The following is a 12,761-nucleotide window of genomic DNA, read 5'->3' as shown; positions in this document are numbered from 1 at the left end:
TTTAATAGGTGATAACCAGATAAATAGGAAAACTTCTACACACAACTGCTTCTGCTAATAAAAAATACTCTCATTGACTTCTAATATACACACACAAAAACCAAGGTAGTACAGGAAGAAATCTCAAAACCACAAGTTGTCTGAATAACTCTGCCTTCCAGCCAAAACTGAAGTAAGACTTCAGTTTGCCTGTACATGCTTTTTTTTTTCTCAAGCTCATTTTAAAATGCAGTGCTGTTTCTGGTCAAAGCACTTGAATTAAACTGAAGAGCTGCTTTTTTGGCTTTGTACTCTCTTCAATGCTTTTGAAGGAAGTGCAGAGGAAAGCAAAGTTTTAATTAACATGGAACGTGAGCTTCATTATTGAACTTGGGAAGAATTAAGATAAGTATTTAGCCAATGCTGTCTGTATCCCACACATCACAGCAGTTAAAGGTTTTTCCAGGATATGAGAAAATGGTTCAAAATCCTTTATCTGCTGAACATCCAAGAAGACAGAAGATGTACAGTTACTTTTGTCCCCAAGATTCTTTAAATATTCAATCTTAATCTGTCCACAAACATTCCACATTGCAGAGAACCTCATGGCTGTAGCAAGCATGAACTCTATGGTCTGCTATTTAAGGTATGCATCTGATGAGGAGAAGATATGGTTCAAGAGCCTGCTTCAAATCACATGAGGCAGAGGATGAAAATTCATGAGACTGTTTGCCTTTCTTTTCTCAGTTACAGAATCAGTACACAATTCCTTCTAGAAGTCTTCTCTGATAAAAGTTGAAGTATTTTACATACGCAAGACACACTTGTTCGTATTTCTGAATAAGATACCCATAGGGCTCATTAACCAAAACCACAATTCTACTTAAATTGGCAAATATTTCACAAGTTCACAAGCTTCTGCTTTTCAAAAAGTAGCTTTTACCTCTTCTTAACAAAAAAACTTCCACTCTCACAGTGAGACACCATGCATACCCACCTCTGTTACTCAAAAGTTATCTCGTGGAAATAAACAAAGACTACAGCCACCTTGAGATTATATCACAGTCACCAAATAAAAGACAGAAGGAATAGTGCGTTACAGAAAAAGTAGTCACGTAACACTTGCATAAACATTTGGTTACCATTGCAGAGACTCGAAAGTTAGATTTGTTTCCACTTTTCAGTATTATGGTTCATCAGCTTTTCGGTACTACAAACAAGGGAAAAGGAGTATTGCTTTTAGAGGCACTGGGAGCCCTCTTCCCATAAAGCTTAATTTAAGGCATTAAAACTATTTGATTCTACATAGGCAGAAAGAGGGACCAACAACGTGCAAAGGGGAAGGGAGGCTGCATACATTCTCATTCCAAAAAAAATTCCCCAAATTAGAAGGAAGAATGAAAACCATCACAACATTGATTTAATAGAAAAACAAAGAGATAGCAAAACGTACTCTGTGTGCATGAAATTATACTGAAAACTCACCAACACTTACAGGATATTCAGTGTAGAAAAATCAAATTACTCAAGGTGACACGCAAGTATGTAACAGATTGATGACAAAACTAAGAGGATTAATTCAGGCAGAACTGGGCAACTTCAGCAGAGGTTCAGAGCCAATCTTACCAATCTGACAATATGGTACACAACAAAAACATAAGCAAGCCTTGCTCTGGCATTAGAGGCAACGATGCAGTCTCTTCTCTCATCATGGCCTCCATAATTTCCAAGTACTCTAGCCTCAAGTTGCACCAGGGGAGGTTCAGACTGGACATTAGGAAAAATTTCTTCACAGAAATGGTTATCAGGCACTAGAACAGGCTGCCCAGAGAGGTGATTGAATCACCATCCCTGGAGTTATTTAGGAGATGGGTGGATGAAGTGCTTAGGGATATGATTTAGTACTGGACCGGTACGGTTGGACTATTATCTCAAAGGTCTCTTCCAACCTAGCAATTCTATGATTCTATGATTTCAAATGACTTGTTGTAAAACATTCTAAGATCTTTAGACAGTAGGGCCAAGGGTGGAGGCAGGATCAAGTTAAAATTAACATTCACTTCTTCCTTTTCAGCTTCAGGTTCAAGCAATCGGGAAATGTTCTAGGGTTTACTGGGGGAGGGGAGAGGAGGAAGCTAACTAGTAAGACGAATCAGATGTTCATTTTTTACTGACCTCCACTGCCTTACATATAGATCTTGAAGGTAATCACCAGACTTTGTGCCAAGCTCTATGGGCTGACTCGGTAAACTCCTGTTAGAGAGTCATCTCACCACACAGCCAAAGCATATACTAGCTAGTTACAAAACTCTTACAAAACAAACAATTGAAGAAGAAAAAAGTTGTCTGTTATTTGACAAAGAATGTCGCGGTACAGTACATCCGGCAATCCTTGCAGCCAAGGCCAGAAAGCAAGTCAACAACAAAAAATGTCTATGTGTTGTTTCAATTTTAAAAAGTAAGAAAATAAGGCCCTTGAAAGCTATCCCCTGAAGAGAATAGCTATCAAAGGACAGGACTTACCATGCACCAATTAACCCGCCCAGCAATAGACACTACTGGTGAAGGAAAAAAATCCTCTGAGGAAACTTTCTGTATCCAATTCTCACAGTACAGCCATAGCCATTAAACTTTGCAGAGAAAAATGTGTAACTACTAGGTTAGCTCAAACTTCTTGGCAGTTTAACATATTAGCGTGCCAGATACTCTCTCATTAGCACTGCTAGTTATGGCACTGTCCTCCCTGACTGAACTCTGTTGAACATAGATAAATTATTACAGTATTTGGACAAAGAACACGGGGCATTCTGAAGGAGAAAAAGGCAAGAATTAATATCAGACAAGATTCTCACCGATTACTGCATTTCCTCAGTGGTGCTAGAGAGAATACACACGAAAAAAGGTTCCTTAAACATCATCTTTTTTCTAGAACAGCTCCTTTGTGGAAAGGCATCAATTTAAAAGGGTCTGAAACTTCACCCTGCTACCCTTAGAGCCTGAAGACAGGAACACACTTCACATACCTATAAGCCTAACTGCTTTACTGGGTTCAGCATCAGAAGAGCTTACTATTGATTTATCAGACAGACTCCACATCAGAGAGAAATAATACTGAAACAATTGAAGGTGTCTTGAGGGGTAAACAGGCAATCAAAAAGCATACACTACTGTGTTTTGCAGCAGTGCTATAGGCCTAACCATAATGTTCCATTCTTGCTATTAAAAGAAAGCAAGGAGCATAAGGTGCTACAGAAACTATCTGTAAAAAACATGAACAAAAAAAAGATGGTTGTTTTGTCATAACTTTATTTTAAAACCACAAAAAGCAAGTCCTCATCTGCAACATCAGTAAGAACAAGGGTTTGCTGCAAGGTTAAAGGAAATGTAAAACAGACAAAAGAAACAGCAGAGCAACAGATTGGCATTACTGGTAGAGCAAATAGCAAGCAACATAAAACAAAATCCAAAGACTAGTGAAAGAAATCTGTGCTGAAAGATGAAGATACATGCAGGGTCCTAAGTCAACCAATGGCTATTTGAGAAATGAAACTGAACCATGTTAACAGTCAATCAAGAAGTTACACCAGTTTAGCAGGCACATTCTCAAACCAAGACAGCCACTGCTATCTTCAGACGATGAGGGAGAAACACAATGAAGTCTTTGCAGTCATCTCAGCTATGTTGAAGTTAAATCTCTTATATCCACTGCAAAGCAAAGAACACAAACAACAACATCCCTACCTAGTAATAAGCATGAGCATGATAGGCTTTATATTAGAGGATCTTCTCTACTGCCAACCAATCCAAGAAAACTGTAGATTTTGGCCACCTTGTCCCAAGAACAATTTTGAACTGTATCTTTCAGACAAGAGCCACTATTCAAGGCAGAAGTGACAAAATAAGAAAACGCGATTTTGCTTCGTGCTTGAATATTAAAATCTGCTATTTATCGTGGTCAGTCACAGATACAGTCAAATAACGGAATATACTTGATCACTACTCGGTTTACAACAAATAAAAATAAAAATTGCCACAGTTTAAGCACAAACACACTATGGTGTCTTGAAGTACCAAAAAAAGGAAAAAGCACATGAACTAATAATGGATCAGAGTACTATAAAATACAGATTTACCCTGGTCATAAACATTTGCTCTGGCTGATTTTTCATTTATATTACTCCTTCTGTTCTTGCACTTCTCTACATTTACCAATATCTTGAAAAACTGGAAGTAATTTAAAACCAGGAAACTCTGTTCACAAGGGGCACTGGAGTCCTAAAATCAATTTTCCACTCATAACCTATATTTTTTCAGCTGTGCCCATGAGTGCTGTATTCAGAAAACATAAGAGGATATGGATTATTTTCAGGTTCTTCTGCACACAAATTCTGACTGCTAAATTTCCTAACGTGTTTGCAGAACTTGTGTACAGCTAGGCTTCTTTAAAGCAGCTGAAGTGGTATCCCTCTTGCAGCATAACTTAAAGCAAAGAGATAAAATGCATTAAAAAAACCTTTCACATCAAAAGAACTCAGAAGTTAAGGCAAGCATACACTTTACACACTACCACATCTCCCCTGCTTTTCACATAGGAAGAGAAAGTTAAGTTGTGGGACAGGAGAGGAACCTGCAGTAGTTGAAAAGCATCTTCAGCTACACTTTTGTATTTGATATAGCTTCGTTTTTCTGTAGAGAACACCAAGAACATTCCAGTACACAAAAGACAGGCACTCTTGAATTTCTAGCGCTTTTTTAGGCTAAAATACTATGAGAAGTCTTACAATGTGACATTTATCTCCACACAACAAACACATTTTAATGTGCTGCACAAGCTAGGTATTCTGAAAAACTACAGGTTCCAGACAGTTGAAAATAAAATTGAAGAAAAAAAAAATGGTAACCCATCACTCCTGTTACCAAACAGTAATTCCACAAGCCCCAACTTTTAACTAACCACCACCTATTATTTTCTTCAAAACCATGTTTTGACTACCCAAACATTTTCTTGAAACCCAGAATTTTTTCTTTTATTCCAGCACCTACATAAAGGTGACATTTTTGGCCTACTGCTGCTAAACTGGATTTCCGGTTTCTGAACATAAAACTTAACTCAATCTCTCACTACTTTTCAATGCAATTATTCTCTTGCCTTTACTTGGTGTCTTGGGTGGGGAGAACAGTCACCCCAGGTGTCAGAGAAGGGTTATTTAATATTCCCATGAAACTAAGCCAACTACCAACAAAAAGGTAGGGAATTTCGAAAAGGACAGTGTACTTCAAACATGATGTGCTGTGTAGAAAAAAAACAAATCAGAGTTTAGCACCTAAATTTTCTGAAAAACTCACTTCTTCTAAAGATCACAGACACTGACTGCAATCATCCTTTTTACTGCTAATCCCAGTGGCTGCATGCCACTGTGGAGTACTAAACTTGGGAACTGAAATTATTGGCGCACTTGAAAAGGTAGAAGGAATTGAAGAGGGACACGAGTAAAAGCTGAGAACAAGTAACTTAATAAGTTTAAAGAGGACATGAGTTGTCGACAGAAAAAAATGTTGTTCTGTTTCACATCAGATGAAGCAAGGGCCATATAATAGAACAGTCAGGGTTGCCGAAGTCAGTGCTATATGTAAAGGGGGAAAAGTTAAAACCCAGAAAACAATATTAGAACAAATTATGAAGCTGCAGGTTTGAGTGTTTTGCTTTGTGAATGTAACAATCATTTATGATTGTTATAAATTTTTAATGTTCAGGTGGATAATTAGCACTGCTATAAGCAAAAAAAGTTTATTACTTGAATCTAAGAGGATGAAGAATTAATAGCATTTCAAAGCCTCTGAGCAATTTTGATAAAATCCTCAACTTAAGAAATGGAGAAGTTAAGACTTTTATAGCAAATGTAGTGTATCAGTAGGTGAAAACAAATCTCAAATCACTGTTAAACACACCACATGAAGCGGCATCACAGACAAAAGCCACATAAAACTCAAAGCATCTCATAAGAAATTTCAAAAAGAAAACATGGAGAACTAGTAGTTTCACTAGTTCTGACAAAATGAGTAAAAAACAATGCTAACAAAACCATCTGTCAAACCAAAAACTACCCACGGAATTGTAAAAAGAATGAAACAATCAAACTATTTTAACCACAAGTTACTATCCTTCATGCAGATAATTCCTATGATTACTAACTACTTTAAAAAAAAAACAAAAACAAACCAACCAACCAAAAAAAACCCAACAGATTTTAGGGATAAGCCAAGAGACAGGAGCTACTTAGTGCACAAGATTCCAAAACTGGTTTACTTCATGAATCTCAGAGTACAACCAAGCTCAGTTCAAGTCATTACGATGCCGCCACTGAGCTCACTGAAGGATTTGACATAAAGGCACGTTAAGTTTATGCTTTGCCTTCCAAACCTAATACAAAACAGTCAGTCAGCTTTGTTACATATTGCAGACATTCTCAAGAAATGTTACCACAATTATCAGACATTACTTAGAAGTGGGATACCCGCTACAGACACCAATTTTGGCCCCACGCCAAATATTTTAGCTCTGAATGCAGCAGGAGGCCCTTTTCTTTTTTTCTCATTTTTTTATTTTAGACCTTGAAATAAAGTGACCATAACACCAAGAGAAGCAAAGACAGAAGAAAAGGTTAACCCTTTCAGAAAAAGCTTTCACGGCTCAAATAGCAAAGTATATGTCTGACATAATGCCTTTCAGGGGACCTGACAAACATAACAATACATGAACGCCTGGAAAAAGAGAGGTGAATTAACTGATCAAGAGAGATTGTACACTCTATTAAGCCTGCAGAAGTGACAGGTAAGGAGGACAGGAAAAGTGTTCTTTATTTCACCGTCTATTCTCTGAGGAGGCTGGTCCTTGGCTTTCTAAAGGCAGCTATCACTGCTTATCAGCATTTAAGCAAAGGAAACATCCATTCTTACCCGCGCATCCCTCCCTCTACAACAAAAACAGATTTAAAACTTGCCATCTCCTGTAACAGTCTCTAGAATTATTTAAAACTAAAGATGGCTGCATCAGGAAAAAATTAAAAATTAAGGAAGAATATACCAAATTCTTATCATTTTTCATTTTACACCTACGTATGCTGCTTATGCAAATACCTCATAAAATAAAAGAGCAAGCGTCACAATTTAAATAGTTCTAAGCATCACTTTGCAGATTCAGCCACTGCAGAAATAATGCATCAGACCGGACACAAGTGCTAAGCTGAGGATGAACGCAGCGTACAGTCACACACTGGAAGGCATACATACCATCTCTTCACCACTGATTAATCTGAGTCTATGAAAACTGCAAATTGTAGAGATCATTTTTTTAATCTGTATCTGCTTCCACACCCCTCAAAAACTTTTCGTTCCACAGTCACCAAGAGGAAGAGACAAATACCAGATGTGATTCACAACTATAGAACTCCTCTTTCATAATTTAAATCCATTGCCACCAGTACAGAACAACAGCAGCGAAAATGGATGGGGTCCCTTCTGCCTAGTGGAGGGAGAACACTTGCACACAGTATTCAAATAAGTGACAGTTATGTAAGAACCTTTCCAGAACCTCATCTGCAAGACTGACTTTTCCACTCCTCAGTTTGCAACAGATGCCAAAGACTAATTAGCATTCTCCAGCTTTTATCACCATTTTTTCCTCACCAGACCACCTCAAGAATATATTCCCAAGTACGAATTGTATCCTAGAAGAGACAGTTACCATTGCTCTATCTCCTTTCCTCTCCTACATTACGGCTTCCCAGCTGACCCTTCTGCTTCACATGTCAGTTTTCAGTGTTTCAGGATGATTGTTTTCATGCAGCATGCTACTCCAAAGAAATCACACCTATTTAGGAGCTACAAACAAGGCCATTTTTCCTCTGTAATTATTTCCTTTCTGTCTGATTTCCCAGAGTGCATTTTCAGATGAGCCAATAAAAGAGGACTGGAAAAAAATCTGTAATGTTTTACTTTTTGCAAACGTCTGTACACTTTATACACCAAATATCAAAATGTTTGCCTACAAATGCAAATGATTTTCCTGTACTGGAGATGGAGGGGTACTCAAGGATAGGTAAAGACTGTACCCCTTGCCATCTTCTCCAGAAATATATGGAATTAGCACAAACTGACTCAGTTCCACCAAAACAGCAAGACTCCACTTAGCCCACATTTTCATTTACACTACCTGTTTCTATTTCTACAGCAGTGAGTCTGAATTTTGCAATTAAATTCTTCTTATTTCATCTCCCCTCAATAAGTCAAGTACAGTATTAGAAGATTTTCAATTGAAATATTCCATGTTGGCTATAACCATATCTCCGCAAACTTAATGCAATGCAGTTATCCTGAATTTAAAGAAGCCTTGGATCTCTATTAAAATTTTAACGCATTTACAAAAATATAAGCCTAGAGTCTAGAAAATAAATAAACACAGCATTTTCTCTGACATTTGGAAGGTTTCCCGTATAGCTTTATTTCTCTGATGTTGGTCAGTTCCTCTGCGAGTCTAATTAAAAAAGCTCATGTAATTACCCCAAGATTTACAAGACACCACTTACCAGCCACTTAGAAGCAGAACTGAAATTAGTAAAAGGAAAAGGGAAAGCCCAAAACATCTGTTCAACAAACGGAAAGCTTCATCAACTCTGGAAGCATGACTGGCATTACTGTATCTGGCAGTAAAATTCCTCCCGCATTCCCATATCCTTCTTAAAGACTGAAGGAAATATGTATTACCTATACCCATTACCATGTGTGTTTGGAGTCTTTGGTTTAAGACAGTATAAAAGATACTGCTTGGATGAACACGTAACCAGACAAACTCATGGAAGAAAGATGAAACACAGGCTCTTAGCAGAATGGCATCAGGAATTGTGATAAAGAATAAGCAAGAAGGAGGTAGCTGCGGTTTTTTTGTTTTACATTTTTAACTTATTTTCAAGAGATACTGATTTTAAACCACACTGAATTATACTTTTAATTTTTAGAAACTGAAAGAAATGGTCCGTTTCCTCCTGATGTTTCTTACAAATAAAATGTGTTCTTGTAGTTAAAGCTTGAGAATCTGCTCACCAAAAAGACACACATGCTACAGATTCAGCAGGTTTCATTTTCCTTTGAATACAATCAATCTAAGTAACCAGACATAAAGGAAGAGGCTGTGTTAATATGAAATAGGTGTATGTATTCCAGATGCAACAAATTAAAGGCTCTGTTTCTCTCTAAAAGGCCTGTGAGTCAGGAAAACCTTTCACATACCAATCCAAAAGATTTATCCAAGTCTACATATTTACTTAAGGCTTATATTTTGAGATCCAATGCAAGCTGCTTCCTGACTTTTTTTAAACCCAGCATGATGGTGCATGGCATTAAACACAAATACATCAGGTTCTCATCTAAAAGGAAATGGTTTGTGTGTCCTGTAAATCGAGCTTTGAAGCAAACTGTGTACAAACAGAAAGAAATAGCAGTTGCACCAATCTGGCTTTTAATGTAGCATTTGCTCTTTCCTGTTATATGATAGGTTTAATCTAAATGCACCTTCACCTAAGAAAGGACACAGCTTTTAAGTAGATATACCTGCTTTTATCATTTCTACTTGTAACCAAAAGACATGACAAAGTCACATGAAGTGAAGTTAGCTCAACTTTCATCGAAGATCACAGGTTTCTCAGAACAGTCTTAACTCAGAATCTTTTCTTTTTTAGGAAAACAAAGTCCCTCTCAGAATATTCAATAACACTTAAATGAAAGTATCAATAACATCTGAAAAAGAAGAGGGAACAAAAGACACATGGAATACTCCCACAGAACAACATAACAGCAGATGAATTTAGGGTTTTTTTAATTGTAAGAACTACTACCATAAAATAATCCACTCATTAGTTTATGATGTACTATAAAAGGCAAGTGTCAGCCAAGCAGACAACTCTGAGACTTCATCTAATCAATAAGTACTAATAAGAATTAAACAGGGGCTATGCCTCTTGCTGCACATCCTATCATCTGAGCTCACAAATTCCCAGAGCCCACAAATTCATCACATTAGTCTCTAGGACAGTTGCATAGACAACGGATAAAGATAAAAACAGAGCTAAAGAATAAAGTAAAGGGAGCAAGAGAATAATATGAAGATAGATTCAGTTAAGGTTCAAAGAATACATCTTGAGATTAAATAGGATTTCTCCCCCTCCATCTTTCTCTAGAAGACAGCATGTCAACTTGAACACTTCTGACCACTGGCTGGTTGTCTCCACCCTAGGATCAGACTCTAAGACAGTCATGAGGGACTCATCTTCGAAAATAATTTACTACCGCATGCACCACAAGTGAGAGTTGGTCTTTCTTGTACAGATTATTTACCATATAGCTTCTAATACTCCTAAGTGACCATGTAAGCATGTAGAGCAGCAAGCAAATATTCTGTGAAAGATGCATGGTAGTCATTCAAAATTACTTCGATAAAAGTTACAGAAGATTTTTAAAAAAATCACACCTCAAAAAACCAAATCACACCTCAAAAATAATATTTGCAGAACTCAACAACAGGCTTTCACATTGAGGTTTAAGTTGTTCCTTAATCAGAACAGACTGCTGTTCAGTTCTTGTCAAAAGGCAGAAATCCGGTTTACACTACTCAACGGATTACAGCAAGTTTAGCAGGAGGAAATCCCGTTTCACTGTGAAGATCTACCTCTCAAAACTTTCAAATCCGCGCCTTTAAAAGCTGTCATCAGCAGTCCTAACCTGCAGCAGAGATTTTCTTACCCATTTTATAATCAATTAATAGAAAAGACTTCGTATTTAAGGACCAAATAAAACCTCAGAATTAGTTTATGAAAGTTACTCGCCTTCCACAGGCAAACGCTAGCACACAAAAAGTTAAAGAAAAGCTGATGGATTCTTCAAAGACTAAGAGGCCCCAGGAAGTTTTAGGGCTTCTTTAAGCAACAACATGGGTTACAGATTCTGCTCGTCTTCATCCATCTAATAGAAACTGTCACGCTGGTTCAGCACCGACCTGAACGCACAGATGCGAAAGGGCTTCTGAAAAGTTCAGAACAGCGCGAGTGCGGTGCATTTTAAACACTATAGGCAGTTCTGCATTACTTAAGCACAATGATCCCAAACGTAAGAAGGTTTTCCTCTTCACCGTCCTCCCATTGAAACATTGCGGATGTAAATGAAAACAAAAGAAAGGAAGTACATTCACCGCCGAGAGCGACTTGAGCGAAGGGGCTTTCTGAACAATGGGCCAGAATGATGTATTTTGAGGTGGTGCTCCATTTTGGCCAAAGAGTAATAACGTAACTACACCCCACACTCGGCTGCTGTCACGCACTCTGTATCAACACACTTTCGTGTGTGTTTGTAAACGCAAGAAGTTACGCGGGGGGGTTAACGCTGCCCAAAACGCGAACACCGCCCCGCCGCGGGGTTCAAACCGCACAGGGCACCGACGCTCCGCCCGATTTATGCCCCGAGCTCACGGACGAGCCGGCCGCGCCCCGACAAACTTTCTCCTGCGGGCTGTCCCCGCAGCCCGGGACGCGAGGTGGAAGCGGGCGCTGCCCCGCGCCCCCTCGCCGCGCAGGTGCGGGCTGTCGGCGAACGCCGGCGCTCCTCACCTGCAGCCCCTGCCGCCGCAGGATGCTCGGCTGGTCCATGCCGCCCCGCCGCCCGCACCGCTCCGCATCTCCCCGCAGCGCCCGGCCGCTGACATCACGGCTGCGCCGATTGGTGCCGCCCCGCACGTGACGGAGCGCGGCCAAACTTCGGCCCCGCTCCGGCTCCTCCGCCTGCCCCCGGCTCCCTCACCCGCCCCCGCCTCGCTCTCCTTCCCTCCGAGGCAGACGAATAAGTTCGCGCTTCCTCGCAAGACGCCGCATGAATTCCAACTTCAGCAGGAATTGCCCCTCCGGGATTCTCTCGGGGGAGCGGAGCACCTCTGGATTCGAAAGAGGGAAAAAGGGATTCGACTTCTCTCATCGCCTGAACTGCCGCTTAGACCAACCGTGTCATAGAATCACAGAGTCATAGACTCACAGAATCACGAGGTTGGAAAAGACCTCTTGGATCATCGAGTCCCACCATTCCTGTTAGCCATGAAACCATGTCCCCAAGCACCTGTCACTGCGCTACGAGCCACGGTATCAGCCGATTAGGTAGTCTCATTAAAAACACCTTTAGAGATTTAAAACCCTGAGTAGCAGAGTAAAATGGATCGCATTCTATGCTCAAAAACAATCGCTGCATACATCTGAAGATTTACAAGGTCGTGTTTTGTCAAATACTAAGTATCAAGAAAAATAGCCTCATAAATATCATAAAACCATAGAATAGTTTGGGTTGGAAGGGACTTTAAAGATCATCCAGTGCCAGTGCCCCACCATGGGTAGGGACACACCACTGGATCAGGCTGCCCAAGGCCCCATCCAACCTGGCCTTGAACACTTCCAGGGATGGGGCAGCCACAGCTTCCCCGAGCAACTTGTGCCAGTGTCTCACCGCCCTCACTATGAAGTAATTCCTCCTTATGCCCAGTTTAAATGTGCCCCTCTCCAGTTTAAAGCTATTTCCCTCCCCAGTCCTATCACTACAAGCCTTTGTAAACAGTCCCTCTCAGCTTTCTTGTAGCCCCTTCAGGTACTGGAAGGTTGCTATAGGGTCTCCTCAGAGCCCTCTCTTCTCCAGGCTGAACAACCCCAACTCTCTCAGCCTGGCCTTGTATGGGGGGTGCTCCAGACCTCTAATCA

General features: G+C 39.9%; 1 protein-coding gene across 5 annotated transcripts in view; it reads right to left on the bottom strand.

Annotated features, from left to right (window-relative positions):
* Positions 1-12,761, bottom strand: part of MAST4 (microtubule associated serine/threonine kinase family member 4) — a 261,302-nt gene that overhangs the window by 162,060 nt on the left and 86,481 nt on the right. Inside the window, exon 1 of one of the 5 annotated variants that reach the window (XM_054054169.1) lies at positions 11,634-11,735. The exons of the other annotated variants lie outside the window; for them this stretch is intronic. Coding sequence (XP_053910144.1) covers positions 11,634-11,672 — 39 coding nt within the window. The 5' untranslated portion in view covers positions 11,673-11,735. Of the gene's footprint in view, positions 1-11,633; positions 11,736-12,761 lie in introns of those variants that run through there. 5 annotated transcript variants of the gene reach the window in all.

Source organism: Cuculus canorus, chromosome Z (assembly GCF_017976375.1).
Source record: "Cuculus canorus isolate bCucCan1 chromosome Z, bCucCan1.pri, whole genome shotgun sequence".
Lineage (NCBI taxonomy): Eukaryota > Metazoa > Chordata > Aves > Cuculiformes > Cuculidae > Cuculus > Cuculus canorus.
Note: the sequence above shows the minus strand (reverse complement) of the source record. Positions and strands in the feature narration are given on the sequence as shown.